This window comes from Malurus melanocephalus, unplaced genomic scaffold, assembly GCF_030028575.1.
Source record: "Malurus melanocephalus ecotype Western Australia unplaced genomic scaffold, MMel_1.1 scaffold_592, whole genome shotgun sequence".
NCBI lineage: Eukaryota > Metazoa > Chordata > Aves > Passeriformes > Maluridae > Malurus > Malurus melanocephalus.
Window position 1 is genome coordinate 295,025 of NW_026623824.1, and position 19,034 is coordinate 314,058.

Below are 19,034 nucleotides of genomic sequence, written 5' to 3' on the forward strand. Positions count from 1 at the left end.
GAGCCCTGCCCAGCTGAGCCCTGCCCTGCCCGGCCCGTCTGCGGGACCCGGGGGAAGCCGCGTTAGCGCCGAGAGACCGCGCTGGTGCTCGGGGTTAAGGGGAAATTGGAGAGACCGCGAGGAACGCGGGTCCGGCTTGTTAGATCAAGTGAAAATGAGGGTGTTTAACTGCACGGGACTCGGCCCCAAAATGTCGGGGTGGGGCACTTCCTGCCTTAAAATCTCGTCACAGCGTGCTGAGGGATGCAGAGATGGATGTTCATCGCAGGCGCTCGGGCGGGAGCGGAGCCAGCAGACGCATTCACTGTAGCGCCGAGGGACTCCTTTCTTAGTACTTCCTAGGTCATCTCTGTCAAGCGACAGCTCGAGACCAGAAATAAAGGAAAATAATCCAAGTTCAAGCAAGCTCTTAAAACACCCTAATGAAGATTGAGAATTCATTATTTGGCTAAACCTCAGTGCATTTTGTAATGATTCTTGCTACTTGTCCTGATAATCTAAAGCCTGTTTCTCAACTGAATGCTGGGAATATTTGCTGTTTTCCTGGAACCTTTCTAAAAATTTGCTACTGTGGAACTCTGTAGAATATTTTTGGTTATTTTGGAGCTGTCACCTCCATGTTTGAAAAAGATTTGTCGAATGAATGTAAAACCTGCCTTTATAACTTGCTGGGAATCCTGCAAAGAAATTAGCAAAATTAGAAGTGAAACTTTGAAACACAAAAATGTTAAATTTTGTTAGTTTAGGAAACCACATGGTTGTTTCAGTCACTGTATATCATTGGCATCTTAAGAGAGCTTTATCATATTGAAATAATGGGTTTCTTTGCAATTTTGTCAGCCAGTTTTGAAGATCTTTGGRTTTTGAAGAATTGGAGGAAACCAATATGAGAACATTTGAAGTAACCAAAGGACAAATGAAGAGGTTTGAACATACTGCATTAAAACTAATTCTGTTCAAGTGAAAATATGAACAAGTAGTTTCTATTACAATGATAAATTATTTCCATCATAAAAGTGAATTTCAGAAAAAACGGCATGTCTAATGATATTATACTAGCAATTCAGTAGGCCTTAGGCTTTTAAGTTTCTTGTACCTTTCCTGTATGGAGTGTGATCTTTTCAAGGAATATCAGTGCCTCTAATTATTTACTGTTGTTATGTTACCCTTAATTCCTATTTTAACTCAGAACGTTATTCCTTTATATTCTGAAGAGAGAAGACTAGAGGCTGGAGTGGCCATTTCGATGCTCTTTAGTAGCATGGTTTGGATGCTTGGGATTAAAGCAGTCCAAAACTTTACCAATGTACTAGTTTTATACTGAAAAAGCTGGCTTAATAGAACCAGAAAGTGATAATTCTATTAACTTTTGACAGATTTAGCAATAATCCCATTAAACTTCCTTTCAACTTGTGTACGATTCACACTGCTTCCTTCCCAAGGTGTGTTTTCAGCCTGGAACAGTCAGAGCTGCTCCCGGCGGGGAAGTGGGAGCAGGAGGAGTGAAGGGTGTGGGTTGCCAGGAGTGTTTGCCAGGATATTACAGTGGTCGTTTCCTGTGGTTTTTTCCTGTGGTTGTTTCCTGACCAGTTTCTCCATTTCCTAAGTACTCGTAAAGCTAGATAGATTATTCCCTACCTAGGTTGCTATTTATTACTTGGGTGGAGTATTTAGTTTTAATTTTAAAATGAACAGTTTTAGAGTATTTTCTTTTGTAGGAAAATACAGGTTTCTAACTTGCAGTTAATGCCCCACAGCACCGAGGTTCTTGAAAAAATAGGATTTCCTGAGGATGGATTTGTTTATTTAGCACCATATTTATAAAGTATTCATAACCATGTTTAACCTCTTTTACATATAATTCACGTCCACTGATTTTAGGTGTAGTTAAGATTTTAGGTGCACTTAAATATGTGCAGTTAAATGCCTAAAATTTTACCCAATGAAGGAACCTAGAGACTTCTCTTATGGTGTATTTTTTAGTCATTAGTGTGCTCTTACAGGTAGTTGCATTATAAATAAAAATACCTGAAAAATCAAAAATGGCGAAACTCTGTTTCTTTGACTGTCCTCTATGCTGAACAAGAAACATTACAACACAGATCAGCCTTTTGATTAAGTATGGAGTGCTTTTTTGTCTCTTAAAAGCTGCTAAAAGCTTAAATAACCTGTTCCTGTAAGCTTTTGTATAGAGGTCATTCCAAATAGCATCTGACAAGCTGACTTATTTCTTCAACCCATTGAAGTTTTGTCTACAGGGCAAAAAGAAAAGTTATGCTAACTTGATAAATGACAGGGAGCTTTTATTTGGATGTGTCAAATGTTTGTAGGATACCTGAATTGTTTGGACAACATTAGGTATTTGTTCTTTGGGAAGGATTGAAGAGAAAAACAGGATTTGCCTGCGTGGGCAATCTGCTTGGACCAAATAGCAATACCTTCTCCTTGATTTTATAATACTGTGAAGTGCAAGTCATTGCTTTTTTAAAGGCTTTAGGCTGAATTATATGATTTGCAAAAGATTTCATAGTTGTCTTTCATACTGAGAATCTCAGATCAGCTTGCGTTAATGTCTATGATTAGAGAATAAAACATCCTACTAGTAGGCACAAAGGTACTAACATCCAGTTATTTCTGACTGTGACAGCTGGCAGTTGTCTTCAGCAGGGTAATGAGTTGGCAAAGAGTGATTTGAAAGACTTGGCCTTGAGAATGAATGAAAATACTGTAAAACATCTAGTCATATGTTGCCTTGATGGCTAGTTTTTAATAATCACACAGACACGGCTAAGGGGATAAAAAGGGTTTTACCTCGGTATTTGGGATCCCAGGTGCACAACTTGATGGCAGAATGCACACCCGTGTACAGCACGGGTACAAGTTTTTATAGGTTTCAGTAATTGGCATATCTATCTAGGATTCCCCAATAAGAAACTTCACAAATGCAGTAATGTCCCCCTATTCTAATGAATCCCTCTGGATGAGGCCAGAGCCCAGTTTACACARGATGTTCTGGACAGAAGGCTTCACCCAAGGCTGAGCTCGGGTTTAAGATAGCACAGGGTACACTGACTCCTTCCTCAGGATGTTTGGTCTCTCTGCCCAGCAGATCTCCTAAACTAAGCTGGAATATCCGGTTCCAGGAATGACTACTGTCCGGGCTAAGAGGTAAAGGAGGATGCTAGAGGGTGCAGCAAGTGTAAAAAGGAAAACCAAAAATCATCAGGCATCAATAGAAATTGACTTTGAGTGAATGATCAGATATTCAAGGTAAAGTGAAAAATTAGAATGTGCTAATCTTGAAAAGGTAAACTTTGAGAAATCAAACAGATTGGTTTTCCAGACAGGATGCTGTTCAATTGCTGGATTCATTTGCCACAAGATCTTTCAAACCCAAAMATTTAAAGAAGAAAAGTGTTTTTGTGGGAATAGCAGGAAAAAGAAAAAAACTAACAGATCCAGAGAAAAAAACACTGTAAAGAAAAATTACCACCCAGACTTAAATCCAAAAATGTTTATATATAAAGATCTATCTCAGGAAGTCCCTGACCACCACTTGCTGCTGACAGGAAGCAACATCTGGAAAACAGCTATTGTACCTTTGCCTTTTTCCTATATTCTATTTTGAAACATTTTCTGCTTTCTGACACTGGATAGCATATGTTTAAAAGTGTTAAAATGCATTACTCTTAAAGCATTTAATCTTCTTTAATGTATTTTTCCTGATTTGTGGGAAGAGCATTATGAAATAGCTGGGTTTGGGGAAAAACAAACAAACAAAAAAATCCGCAGTATTCTGAAGAAAATCTGATTTGTTTCGAGGGAAAGCTTTGGTAGAAAGCTCCAGACAGCTTCAGAATTTTTAGCCTGTTTTAGTGGGTAACAAAATTATTTGCATCAGTTATTCGGTGTACAACTTSCTGAATGTAATTGCAGTTGAATTCTTGGTAACATCTTTTTCACACACTAGTATCTTAGCATGAAAGTTGCTTGGATTTTGCTTCACTTACTGATTTGTTTTTCTATATTAGACTTCATTGCTGCACTGACAACGGTGGGATGATTAATTCTAGTGATCCATTAGAGGTTACTCAAGAAAGACCATAGGAGCAACATAAAATTTTAATGTTGTCAGTTGATGTTGCTGAGGCTGAGCCAAAATAAGGGGCCCTCTCTCTAGCTCCACCTTTTTAAAAGGTAATTTTTGCTTATATCGTACAATAAAAGAGATTGCTTTAAGTACTCACTTTATTCACAGTTAAAATCAGAGTCCATTGTCTGTTCATACATACAGAGCCTTCCTGCTGCAGCAAATTTTTCCATATAATGCTGTACTCCAAACTCCTCCTACAATAATAGATATGCACGTATGGGCTAGAAAATTTACCAAACTTGCTGTGGAACAATTGAGCTGTGGCTGGAAGAGACCCCTGGAGATATCTGGTCTACCTTCTGTGGGAAGGAGGGCCATAAATTAGGTTGTCCAGTGTCCAGTCAAACCATGTTCTTGAATATTTCCAGCAAGGGAAGTTGATGTCCCCCTTTGGGAAACCTGTTTTAATATTTAAGTGCATTCACAGGGAAGAAAGAAATTTGCTTATGTGCAGGTAGAATGTTCCCCATCACTTCTTGTCCTTTTGCTATCATTCTGGAGAGAGCATTTCCATCTTGCCTGTAACTTCTTTCTAGGTACTAGAATAGCAGTTAGGTTTCCTTTCTGCCCCTTCACGTCTCTAAGCTGGCCAAACCCAGTTCACTTAACCTTTTATCCTATGACAAGCTTTCCAATCCTGTAATCAGCTTGATGGCCATCCGTGGGACCATCCATGTCCTAATTGTGTAATGTCTCTCTTGAGATATTTTATAATGAATATATTTCTGTGTATTACAAATCACATGGTATTGCCTTAGCAAAGGTTTGTCTTTAGTTGTTTTTAGAGTATTCTGATTCCTAAAAGGTTAACCAGTATATGCATTTGGTTTTGTAGAAAATTTTTCCAGCCCTTAATCCATGGAAAATATCCAGTCTTCTTGAAACCAGTGATACCACAAAACAGTTGGCTTTATTGCCTATGATCTAATCTCCTAACAATGGTTTGGTTTTACAAACTGCTGACTGCAGTAATTTGGACTTTCTACCGCACAGTTAATTGATAATTTACTTTCCCTCTGTCCTCTGCTTTGTTTAGTATGATACAACCACACTACTGTATGTAGGAAAATACTTTCATAAATACAGTTGACTACAAATTGAAAACATATCCTTGTCTCTTCTGGCTCTCCAATCAAACCAGTGTCATTATTCAATTTGTGAGGAGCAAAAGTGGAAAATAATTACTTTCCATAGATGATCTTCTGTTATGTGTGCCAGTTACTGTGTGTCTTGGAGACACTGCTTCCTGTAGTGAAGGAATGCTCTGTGCCCAGGCATCCATGTTATACAGCTACATATGTGCATCCAGGGGCTGTGAATATCTTTATTCACAAGAGTAYATGATTGTAAGTAGGGACCTAAATTGTTCATTAAAACACTTAACTTTTTTTTTACTTCCTTTTACAGTATGTTTTTGTGGTTTTTACAGTAATAGTGTAAGGTACCAAATAAATGTGATTGTTTATTATAGTATTTGATCAAAATGTTACCTAAGAATAATAAATTGAAATCCCCAAGCTAATGTGAAATACTTCTCCGTCAGCTAATTATTCTTTGTTGCGAAGTAGTGAATGACTGACAAAAATAGCATACAGCAGCTGTTTCCTAGGTTACTTGCATTTGCAGAATTGCACAGACCCTTAACAGAGCACTGTGAATGAAMATATATACCAAGTATGCAGTAGTGGTGTGGTTTAGCCACCTAATTTTTTGGTTTTTAGCCCTACTATTTTACAGTATAGTTTTATATTCAGTAYAAAGTTGCTTTTAAAAAAGCAGGAAAGACACAGTTGAGAATGATGCAAGTTTCCAGTCTTTATCTGCACAGATTTTTTATGATCAGTTTTGTAACAGTATGTATTTGTGAGACAGTTTTAGGTACTGTAAGTTTTGGATTACATCTTATGCCTGCAAATTTTGTCATAAATCCCCCAAGGAACTTGAAATTCTGAATTGTTGAGAAAAAATGATGCTGCTCAGGTCAAAAAAATCTGTGGCAGGACAGAAAACTTGATTCCAGGCTTTCTAACATGCAGGCAAATGCCTTAAAAAACAGATTTTTCTTTGTTTCTGTTACTGCATTTTGAAGTAATACCTGCCCAGTTTTTCTCATTAGAATGACTTTGTGCATACGATTTACTGGACTGAAGGTGTTAGGTCTTTCACAGTATGTTATGTCAGTCTCGCTTGACGAGGAACGAATTACGCACCACAGTTGTTGGAGAACATTTTAAAGCTTACATGCTTCAGCTGASGTTCATCAGAGATGGGTGAAGCTCAATAACCACTGATTTCCAAAGGCTTGGGAGTCTTTTTCTTAAGTCTTCTTTGTTAGTACATCAACTTCAAAGTATACTTATTTATTGTCTGTCTCAGTGCTACTTTCTCAGAAGCCTTGAGTATTGAATAAGAAAATAATAGAAGCTTAACTGTGGATCAAGATACAAGTGTGCATCCTGCTGAACACTGCGGTTCTCCATAAATATTTTTTTCAGTAAAATTTAGACTTGGAAGTTGTTGTCTGGTGGATGGAGCACTCAAAATGCATTATCTCGGTGGCATTGACTACTACATTTCAAGTCCACTTTTTTGTCATACTAGTTAATGTTTTTCTGTCTTTAAACTGTTACTAATGTTACCGCTTAGTGTGATCTCTCCAGTAAAAGTTTAAAAGCTTTGTGTTATAGGTTTGGTTTTCTTTTGACAGCTTAAAAATAATTGGTCCCATTTACACAACTTTCATTAATAAATTTCATCCTGAATTATTTGGCCATGCTTTTCCTCAGTCTGTGTTTTTACTTCCGTGATACCATAAAGCGGTGAACACTGTTATCTGCATACAATATCCAGCTGCAAAACTAGTTCTGGTGGCAATGGAGAAAAGTGAGTATCAGTGGAAAATTACACTCGCCTGAGGAAGAAGCTGCCCATGAGCTCACCCTCTGGAAAATATCCCAATGGCTTCACATCTTAGCTTTTTTCGGTGCACAGTAGCACAAATGTGAGCCAAAGTTTGAAAAGCTAGTGCTGTGTGTTTGCTTTGGCATGGGGCAAGCCCTGAGGCTTTCCTTTTAGGAATGACACTTGAAGTCTTTTGCTGAAGAAAATAATTTTGTCATGCCTTTGTGCAAAATAAACTGATTTTCATCTCTACCTATTATCACATCATATATATATAAGAGTTTAAAATGTCATGTCACTGCCCAGATTTAAAAAAAAATCATAAAAAACTAATTATCCTTCTTACTTTAAAAGAAGGAAGTGAAAGGAACAATATGGGAAAGGTGTAGCTTGGCATGTAATTACAAAAAGTGTGTTCTTTTATATTCTAGCATATTACATTCAGTTTAATTTTTTTGACATCTATCAGTTTGATTTCTTTCTTCCTGTATTCCCACTACCTGCCAAATGCCCATTTCCTTACTCTTTTCTGTGGAATTTACTGGGCTTGTGCTAACACCCTTCCATCCTTTTTGTTGCTTGTATATCTCATTGGTCCTCATCTGTATGTTGTCCTTGACAATAGATCCTTTGTCCTGAAAAAATGCTTACAAACACTGCTACAGAGTGGAACCGTTTTTGTGCCTTTGATATCAATGAGAATAGCTGCAAATTTGCTCCAAATAGCTGGAAAGTGGCCTTGATTCTAGCTGCTGAAAGGCATGTTGCATTGTAGAGGCTATGAGCAAATAGAATTTTTGCAGCCATAATTCTAAACTATGTTTTGATGTACCATTTGACATGAGGGGACAGTGAAGAGCTGCTGCATGGAGCTTCAGTCTAGGTAGGATCTCTAGACCGTTGAGAAACCTTGGGGACTTAGGACATTTTAACTCCAGTGTTACTGGAAGTTGGTTTGTATGTTGTTCAGTTGTTAATCCAGCTCTAGTCCACTCGTTTACAAAGTCTAAATGTCCCTTTTCGTTTTGGTAGGATTATTAAATTACCTTTGGTCACTGATGCACTCTCCTATTTATCATGTTATTGGGTCTAAAGGGTATATGGTTCTTTCATAGTCTAAATTCACAGATTGCTGGGGGCTTGAGAGACAATTTAGTTATGACCTTATGGTTTCCATGAAAAGCATTTAACAGTTCACAACAGACTGAATTTGTTGTGGCTTGTTGCTGCCTCTTTGTCTGTTTCTTCAGTTTTCAATGACAGGTCATATKATTTCTTTATTCATTCTTCCCTAAGCAGTGTAAAGCTTTTCCAGAATGCATGAATAAGTAGTCCAAAAACCTAAAGAAATTAGGTATTGCAGCCTTGCTAATGCTGGACATAACACTGTGTGATTCAATGAGCAACTTACTRGTCAAGGTGGCAGGGGAAACAGATGGATAGCAAGGCCAGCATGAGTGAGAAAAAGTCTTGCAAGGGGTTTCCATAAATCGTAAATCTCAGGGTGGAAAAGTTAATGGAGATCATGCAGGCTGGTGGCAGATCCAGGACGCCCTGCAGTGGGTTCTGGTGATAGGGGCCAGCAACATTTGTGTGCCCCCACTGTCAGCTCCTCTGGTTGGGGCAGCTCTCACTCTTTTTTTTAATGTGCTTGTTATTGTCCTGCAAATTGCTCGTAGTAGGCATCAGCCTAAGTGCAAAAAGCTTTTCTATCTTTTTAAGAGGTGTCACAGAACTCAATTAGTAATTATGGTACTTTTCAAAATGCAAATCCCAAGCTCTCCTTTGTTTAATGGGCCCAGACCACAGTGGGGGTAAAACACTTTTGGCTGCCATATTCGTTAAAATTATGCAACTATTTCTGTTTGAAACACTAGATCAATTGGTTGATGGATTTGCTTGTTTCAGGAATTTATCTCTTGGATTTAATCTACATTGATTCTGCATATCCAGCTTCAGACAGCATAATGGAGAATGAACAAAGATCCAATCAAATGAACAATATTCTCAGAATAATAGCTGATCTGCAAGTATCCTGCAACTATGGTTAGTAAATTTTATGCCTATCAAGCCTTAACTAAAATTTTTGTAGTACAAAATCTGGAAGTGGAAAAAGTGGAAGCAGATTTTGGCCCTGGGGGAACACAAGAGGCTAACGTTGGTAGAGTTGAACACTAGCAAGTGCTGTAGCTTCCACTTCTATGTAGCTTCAGTCCTGTCAGTAATTTGGGCAGTTAATTATCTATTCTAAATTGTAAGAGCTAAAGCGGGGGTTGTGGAGAGTTTACTGCTGCATGTGGCCTACAAATGACATATTTCATGTGCAGCTGCATTTGGCTTACATTCTTTTTCCCACAGAGGCAATCAGAGACTTATCTTAATATCTTCCCTTTACTTTGCAGTGATATGATGTCTGGAGTTTGGAATGGATTCATTTTCTTCTCATTTTGTTGTTAGCATCCTGGTGATATGTTTACAAAGTGAAATACAAATATTTCAGTCTATACAGCAGTTGTTCAACTGTGTTAAGCTTTTCCACATATATATCGCTCCTGGATGAAGTCAAAACAAGGACAACAAGGGCTTGTTTCTTTTTGTTAACAGAATTTTACTCTAAAAATTATTTCTGCAACTCAGCCTGCTAGTGAAGCTGTGTATCAAGAAATGTGCTGGTTTTTGTATCGTAATGAATACTCAATGTACTCTTGGTGACTTACCATGACTTTTCATTGCTTAAGGATGTAACAAGCTGATTAGCTTAAAGTGCAGCTAAACAATCAAATAAATTCAGAAAATTTAACAGCTGCAGTTTTTGAAAGCTTAAAAAAATGTTTGATTGTGAGAAAATGAGGTGAAAACTTAACTGTGTATGCTTAAGTATCCAGCCCTTGTCCTTTGTTGTCAGCTTCGGTGTTTAAAGGTATTTAAAGGTAGGAACTAAGCATAATAACATATGATTCTGAATCACCTGATTATTCAGGTGTCATTTTCTTATTTTCATTTTCATTTTGTTTCTGAATACTTTGAATGCCAAAGAAACCTCATTATTTCATTGACCCTTTCCTTTTCACAGTTTTGGTAGCTTCCTGCAGTGCTATGTGTTAATTTTGTTAATCAGTGCTTATGTTAATCAGGACGAAAATTAAAATATGGCCTTGAGACAACATTCTGGAATAATGGGTGCCTTTAAAACAGTTATGTTTACAAGAGCATAAACTTTAAGTTGGGTACTACAAGGCATGTTCCTGCCCATGCACCATGTGTCAAGAGGTTTTTCTGTCATTCTGAACTTAGTGTCTTTCATTCTTGGTATTCAGCATTGTAATTATTAATTAGTTATTTAATAACTTTTAAGTCTCCTCAGTTCTTGGACATATGAGGACCACTAATATCTATGGCTGCAGGCTTTGATTTGATCGAGCAAAATGAACACAAATTTCAAGTATGTTTTACAGCAGATATTTTTTTCCCCAGTCAGATAGAATCTAATAAAATCCACGAGTTTTCATGATTATGAAAGGCATCTGTATTTTCATTCTTTCAAAAACTGAGAACATCGCTTTTGCTCAATCAAGTCGTTAACATCTCTTTAGAGTCAAAGTAGTATTTCTGCCCGATTTATTCTTTAGGGAGATTCAAATTCTATTTCCATTAAGGTATCATAAGAACCAGAAAAACACCCCTGAAATAAGAAGTAATTTTGGGTGACATAAATGTTCATCTTTTTTCTTTGTTCAAACACTCCACAGATCATCTCACAACACTTCCCCATGTACAAAAATATTTGAAGTCTGTCCATTACATTGAAGAACTTCAGAAATTTGTAGAAGATGACAATTATAAGTAAGTACTGTTCTTCAGGCATTGGGAAATTTAACGGAAAGATTACTTAGTCATTAGTTTGATGAAGAGCTGAACAAAATGGCTGATGATATTTTAGGGTATTTCTGCTGAGTAAAATCCAGAATGACAGTCTTTCTTTGTGACTATAAGCAGATTTGCAAAATGAAATTTAACATTGAAAAGTAACAGTTAAAAGTAATAGTTCAGAGTCGATGAAAATCTGGTCTTTGTTCTATTACATGATGATTTTGTTCTGGGAATTTTGTTCAATAACCCTAAAGTCATCTCCAAAATGTCCAGCATTGATTCTATGGTGTTACAAATAATGCATTAAGACCATATACCAATTTCAAGTTACTATTTTTAGTAAGTTAGTACTTATGATTTGGGAGTTTAAATTTTGGAGGTTTAAGCATGTTAATGTAATGTTTACAAAAGACCTGGAGAAGAGTTATCCCACACAGAGGTTTGAAGTAGACACCAGAGAGTGCGTTGGTCAATATGTTAATGTGCTCCAGTTAAAGGAAGTGATAATCGCTGGCCAATAATTCTGAAACAACTAGTAAAGTTACATTAATATTTAAATTTAAAAATTATTTACTTGCAGTTTTTACAAATATTATGTTACAGTATCATATGCTTATGGAATACACTTGTTCAATTCATTTTTCCTGAAACAGTACAGTTCATGAAAGCTGTTGTATACATGGTATTAGCACTGTTGCATCATTAGGAAACTCCATCTAAAAATCAAATGGAACAATATGACCAGTTTCTTTAAACCAGTCTAGGGGGAACCTTGCTGATAATGCTTGAAGATACTTAATTTATCTTAACCTTTTTCTTTGGATTTAGTTACTTGTGAGACTAAATCAAGTTTAGCGGTTTTCTTTCTAGGCTTCACTGTGGCAAGGAAAAGCTGGACTGAAGTCACAAAAGGTATTAAAAAGAGGRAAAGATTTCATTCTTACCACAAGAAAGTTGCTGCAGCTTATATACATTGAGGAACTTTGATCTTTTTCTACCATGTTTGTTTCATCAGAAAAAGTTTCAAATTCTTTTAAAATTAATTAATTTAAATTCATCAAAACTCATACATCTACCCCTAAAGAAAACTCTCATTCCTCTTCCATTTTCACATTTGGTAATAAGTTTTCAGATTTTGTTTTGAATATTTGATTTCACATTTTCCTCTGAGTTTCCCTTAATGGATCTTTAGTTTCATAGCATTTTCTGCTCCCATGCCAGAAGAAATTGTAAGCCTTAAAATTGCAGAGAGTACTAATTTTTTACAGTGGGAAAGAATCTCTTCCCTCTTTTTCTTTGCAGTGACTGCTCCTTTTGAGCCAGGGACAGCATTAGTGCTCTCTGCAGAGATGTACACGTGACCTTTGGCATGAAGAACAGAGCTATCTCAGTACCAGGGTGTCAGGGAAAGACATTTAGATAATTGCCCTAAAATGTATTGGCAGAGTCCCAACACGTTTTGCCAAATGAGAACCTCAGTTACACTGGAAAGGAAAATATGGCAGCCACTTTATATAAACAAAGTGTTTCCCTACAATTTTTTTTTTGTGCTAGCCCAGTTGCTTCCTTTAAGTTCATGCTTGTCAGTGAGTAGGAATGCTCCAGAAAACTCCTGACAATGATGTCATATCCTAAAAATAACAGATCTTTCTTGCTCAGCACATATACTGTTTTCTGCAGAAGCTGCTCAGTTTTAGTAGTATGTAACATCGTGGCACAGTGCCATATCCTTTCTTAACCAGACATATGTTCCAGTCATTCTTATAACACTTTTTTGCCGACCTTTTGGTACCATTAGGTCAGGCCTTCTGTTCTCCACAGTTTTGCTTTAATTACAGTCTGAAGACTGTAATTTGTATTACAATAAAATCTGTCTGGACAGGACAATCAGGCTGCTCTCTGTGCCTATAATTTGGTTCTTCAGAGCATATTAGGCAATATAGTAATACGAAGACTTACAAAAAAATCAGTTTAAATTAAGATTCAGATAAGCAGGATGCTATGGGAAAGCATTCAAGAGAAATTAATAGGCAATTAAAAGGTTATACTGACTCATAGCCATGCTGGTTATAGAAGTGCTATCTGTATCATGTTAGTTCCAGTCCTGTGTGAACAGGAATTAAATGGCCTGTGCTTAGTACGTACATTAAGTATTAGTACTTATAACAGTGAACCTTGGCCACAGTTCATCTTCAATAAGCCTCCCAGGCATATTTTCCTTTTCCACCAAGAATTGTGGTGAAAGGKGGAGCAGAAGAAAACCTTCACTGTTAGTCTGAGATTCATAGTGATCCAGCAGCTGTATAGTTCAGAAGCAATAGCTGTGGCTTGACTGCTTCTTCCATAGGACACAAAATAGAATCATGGAAACATGGAATCACTCAGGTTGAAAAAGACCTCTAAGAAGCCCATCAGGTTAAAAGTTTGACCGATCTCCACCTTGTCAAGTAGACTAAGTAAACTGAGAGCCACATCCAGTTGTTTCTTGAACACTTCCAGGGACGATGTTTCCACTACCTCCCTGGTCAGCCCCTCCCAATGCCTGGTAACCCCTTTTGTGAAGAATTCCTTTCTGATGGCCAACCTGAACTTCCCCTGGCATGGCTTGAGGCCATTTCCTCTTGACCTGTTGCTGGTTGCCTGAGAGAAGAGGCTGACCCCCAGCTGGCTGTGCCCTTCAGTCAGGGAGTTGTAAAGAAGGTTCTCCCTGCGCTTCCATTTCTCCATACCAAGTCCTGCTAGCTCTGTCAGCTGATCCTTGTATGACTTATCCTTTAGACCCTTTCCCAGCCTCATTGGACATGCTGCAATGTCTCGATGTCTTTCTTGCAGTGAGGTTCCCAGAACTGAACCCAGGATTCAAGGTCTGGCCTCACCAGAACAGAAGGGCAATCACTTCCCTAGTCCTGCTGGCCTCGGTATTTTTGATAAAGGCCAGGATGCCATTGGCCTTCTTGCCCACCTGGGCATACGCCAGTTTATGTTCAGCCGCTGTCAACCAGCATGCCTAGGTCCTTTTCTCCTGGATCATTCTCCAGTCACTCTTCCCTATCCTGTAACAATGCATAGGGTTGTTGTGACTGAATTGCAGGACCCAGCACTTCGCCCTTGTTGAACCTCACATCGTTGATCTCAGCCCATCAATCCTGCCTTGTCCAGATCCTTCTGCAGAGCATTCCTACCCTCAAGCAGATCAACACTCACACTCAAATTAGTATAATCCACGAATTTACCAATAGTGCACTCAATCTTCTTTTACAGATCATCAGCAAARATATTAAACAGGACTGGGCCCAACACTGAGCTGTTGGGAACCCCACTAGTGACTGGCCACGGCTGGATGTGGCACCATGCCCTGCTTCTCTCTGGGCCCAGCCATCCAACCAAGTGCTTCYCATTGAAGAGTGCACCTGTCCAAGTCATGGGCTGGTGCAGCCTCTCCAGGAGAATATTGTGGGATACTTGGGGACACCGGAGCTTCCAGTAACCTACCGTTGCTTGGACTACTGTCATGGGACCTACTGTTTAAGTGCTAGACAGGCAGTCCAAAATGTTGCAGATATGCCAGGCCCATCTCATTTGATATGCAAATAATGGTCAGAAATGCCCTGAGAGACAGCTTTCAGGATTGCACTGCTTTGTTGTGAGTAGCAGCATCATCATTTCAGCAAAGCTGATTAAGTTTTGTTCAGCCTCCTCATGGAGAAGACCTCTGTGTAAGACTATTTTTTGTCTTCATTCACTTTATATTAGAATAATTGAGTAACAGGGGCTTTGCTGTCCTAGCAGTTGTTTCATCCTATACTGGAGAGCATACTCCCATGAAAGAGAACTGTGTTCAAGACTGATTCCCTATGTTGTTTTCTGCATTATATTAGGTTCTTCCTTTCCAGCTTACTAGAAAGGTTATTCTAAAATAGAGCTGTATGACCCAGTAGTAGAATGTTAGTTAAGAATAGGTTGAAATAGAGGTCTGTCCAGCTTACTTTCCAGAGCATACCAGCCTTAACATGTTCCAGAAAATATTTTGAGTATCAAGCCTAGAAAAAACAGAAATTGTTCACTCATCTTTCTACTAGCCAAGGACAAAGCCATCACATACTTTTCCTATGCCTGTTCTGTGGAAGCTTTGTCTTAATTCCCCATGGTAGATTGGTGTTTGTTAAATCAGCAAATCTCTATGCTGGGTTTTTTTTTTTCCTAGAGATTTTACTTTTTTGTTTCACCTTAGATATACTAACTATACTAACCCCTCAGTTTTGAAATTTCAGTTTCTTGTGGGCAATTTCTGAGGCTGATATCAAGTATTTATCCCAACGTCTCTTAGCTGAACTCGTGCAGTATAATTTTGGAATGTTGAAATCTCCTATGTCAGCATTTAGACCATGCACTTAAACTAGGCTTCCTTACTATGGTAAAGCAAAGATCTGTTTTTTGAAAATAATTCCTGAAAAAAAAAGGAATTGTAAGAGTATGGTGATATTGGATGAATATAGTGACTTCCGAGATGAATTTCTATTGGTACACAGGTGCAAACACAAAAAAAGAATGTCTTTATGAGTTACAAGTGATTCATTAGACATGCTGCTAGCTGGGTAGTTTTTTTTATTTAAAGTAATGCTAGTGAATGACATTGGCCAGTCAGCTGTGAGAATGTCATTAGGTGTGTGGGGATATGGATAATGAATGTGGGTGGTCAGGTATTAAAGTCTGCACTGATCTGTTGGAAGGATCCCACTAAGCCTCTCAGGGGCCACAGAGTCTGGTCCAGGAGTCCTGTTTGGGAGACTCGGAGTATTTGTGTGTATGCGTGGAACTTGTGCTGCTCCATGGAAAATGGAGTGTCAGAGGAATTGCAAAATTGAATTTGGGTRGTGAACCCAAACAAGCCAGGACTTGTTGAAACTGTACTGACCGTTAATATCTCTTCTTTGAAATAAAAGACGGTTTTGACTGTTTCTAGCCTTCTGGAGGAGAGGGGGAATAGAAGAAAAGGTGTCTCAGGAATGACAGCTCCTTGTCAGAATATATTCCCTTTTCTCAACAGTTTATTTTAAATATAAACATATCAACACGATTTTTCTATATTTACCAAAATTTATTTAGCCTCCTATTTATTTGTTTTTCTTTAATTTATCCTGTATTTTCCTAGGTTGAAAATAGCTACATTGCATTCTAGTTTTTGTGAAAACATTGCAGAATTGTGCCATCATGGAGGTTGACTACCAAACTGTCAGAGACTTAGAAAGGACTGAGATTCAGAGCGCAGTTTAACATAACCAAACAGATAACCAGCATTACCTAACCTCACATATTCTGGGGAGATGACCAGTGGGTAGTGATGTAGTCTCATTTTATAGCACTGAAAACTCATTTGTTGCTCTGCTAGTGAATTTCGAAGTGCACACAACACAGGTGCTTTCTAGATGGGGTAATGATAGCCTGCCTCTTCCTTCTTCCTGGAACCTTCTTAAAAGCATGAAGGTATTTGGTCTTTCTTCCTGCTTCCCTTTTCTTCTTTACAAGAATAATTTTAGATATATAGAGAGAAACAGTGGAGTGCAAATAGCTGAATGGAAATTTATCTTACTTGCTTTTGTCACTAAGGAAGGTGTAAGAATGCACTTGCCTTAAATCTGTTAGCAGATCATAGTACTTCCCGTGATGAATGTATTCATAGGCAGTATTTCACCTGTGCTGTTTTTCAAACATGTAAGAGTTTTACCGGGTCCAGGAGTTTGGTACAAAGAAAGCGAATGAAGTTGGCAAAGATTGTGACATTAGACGAGTGATTTCTGGCCTTATCAGGTGTGTGAGGTAGTCCTGTCATTCTTGCTATGAAAAATACATGATTCTGTAAATAGTTACCTGAAATTGTAGATTGAACCTGCTTAATGAGTTCAGCATACTTAAGAATAAATATGATCCTTMCTCTTTACATGCAGATTTAAATTCATTTTATTCTAACCCCAAAAAAAAATTCAGGAGGAATGCATTACAAATCACGTCACTGAAAATGAAGCAGCCCTTTGCTTGCATGGGCTAATGCATGCCCTTTGCATGCATAATTGGCAATTATATCTTTTAGCAGTGGGCGTATTAGATGAATGTTTCTTCAGTGACCAAATAAACKGTGGCTATTGCCACGGGGGACTAACACAACTGAGCAACTTAWTTGATAGAGGGTAATGAAAAATCTCATTCAGACATGAGTTCCTTAAAGCTGGCAAAAACTAAAGATGCCATTTTCACATGTGGGAAAGGACCAGTAACATCTCCCTTGTACAGACAGACATAGAAGAAATTAGAAATTATGGGACAGTGATGGGTTATCTATAGRAAGGTTGTCTGCTTCCATTTGGAGGAAAACTGTGAAACAAATTGAAATGCCTGCTTTGCGTGAGGACTTTGGTTTGTCAAATACAGACTAACTTGGTAAAAAGAGCTCAGTACCCAAATTTCTCAGTATCTGTTGTGCAGTTTCTGCAGAAGATTATTAAAACAAAAAACAATTACAAAGCTTTCTTTGCAAAAATCAAACTTACATCATGGGAACAATAAACCTTGAATATAGCGAGGAGCAGATCAGCCTTAAAAATCAACAAAGAGTAGCTACTGTGCAAGGGTGCAACTGGAACATTTCTACAGACACAGAAGATAAATTCACACAGTAGGGCCCTATTTGCAGGGAAGGACTTCATTATTTTTTCCATACTGAAAGAAATTCCCATGTGATCAATACCTGAATTGTGCACTGACTTGTATTATTGTTACTCTGTCATTGTTCTAGGAGAGTTCTAGGAGAGTTATGCTACTGCTTCCTGGTCACAGAAATCAAGTTGACAGGAAGAAAAATAGCCTGGAAAGGAATGAGTCATTACCTGCTCTAAGTACATTACTTTGGATAGTTAAAAGAATCTTGTACTGTCAGAAGAACAAAAATTGGAAGGCATGAAATGGACTGTAGCTTTTTTAACTGACTTCACAGTAAAACGTAGTTGAAAATGTTGGAATATTGTAGAGAGGGAACAGGAAGGTATTCCCCATAAACAGTAATAAGGAAAGTGATGGCTGATTCATACGTGGTGTTTTGAAATGCTGTCATAGGTTTCTCCCTCCGTCCCTTTGCATGTTTTTATTTGAAGTCAGAAAGCATTTCCTTGGGGTGTGCAGCAGGGTGCTGCAGCTTGAAGCCTTCACAGCTTTTGTGTGTATTCACTGCTGTGCAATGACAGCAGTTATTTCCTTTGGATTTATGCCTATTCCATTAAAATTTACTTAACCCTGTAGTCCTTCATACCTTTTTGTCAGCCTGGTAYAGGGCAAAGGACCAATGAATGTCAAGTTAAGACTGCCTAAACTTGAGAAATGGCAAAGTGATATACATTGGGAGATGGAGATTTGTTGGAGTGCGGAGAACACAAGAGTGAGTACATCATAAAACACATGGAGTGAGGCAGCATGGCATAAAATACTTTCTTCTAAATACTTTCTTTTCCTAATAAATGTTGGAGTGAGGCAGCATGGCATATAATACTTTCTTCTAATTACCTTCTTTTATTATTAAGTGTTGGTCTCTTTGCCCTCTTATGCTTCTTTTCTGTAAGTTACAGTAACTAAATAGCTATGTCTGTGTGCACATTGTGACATGGTAACAGTAAATTCACTTTCATGCTCAGAGGGAATAAAATGTTAGGTTTGTATCTAAATTACTAACTTTTTGGGGTTTTTTTTCCAAGGTGAATGATATAAGGACTTAAGTTTTTAAACTGAGAGGGAGGGTTGAATAACAATATCTCTTTCTGCTTCCATAGACTTTACACACAGTGATTTTTTTTGTTCTAACAGGTAGTGATTTACTTCAAAAAAATTATTGTTTTGTTATAACACAAAATAAAAAACCTACACTTCCAAGAAAGTAAAATTCCTAGATAGCACTGCCAAAATAATTACTTTCTTCAATTTCTTTCAACTTTCAATGAGATTTTTTTTTTTGTTAATTTCTCTAAAAACTTGTTTTTCCAGATTATCTTTAAGAATTGAGCCAGGTAACAGCTCTCCTCGACTGGTTTCCTCCAAAGAAGATCTTGCAGGTATAAAATATCATTTG

At 37.9% G+C, this 19,034-nt stretch overlaps 1 protein-coding gene across 8 annotated transcripts in view; it reads left to right on the forward strand.

The window, feature by feature from the left end:
- RALGPS1 (Ral GEF with PH domain and SH3 binding motif 1) overlaps window positions 1-19,034 on the forward strand; it is a 79,725-nt gene that overhangs the window by 39,335 nt on the left and 21,356 nt on the right. For 7 of the 8 annotated variants that reach the window (XM_057382901.1, XM_057382905.1, XM_057382906.1 and 4 more), the window contains 3 exons: window positions 8,963-9,100; window positions 10,804-10,897; window positions 18,950-19,017. The exons of the other annotated variant lie outside the window; for it this stretch is intronic. In XM_057382901.1, the coding sequence (XP_057238884.1) occupies window positions 8,963-9,100; window positions 10,804-10,897; window positions 18,950-19,017 (300 nt within the window). The remainder of the gene's footprint in view (window positions 1-8,962; window positions 9,101-10,803; window positions 10,898-18,949; window positions 19,018-19,034) is intronic. 8 annotated transcript variants of the gene reach the window in all.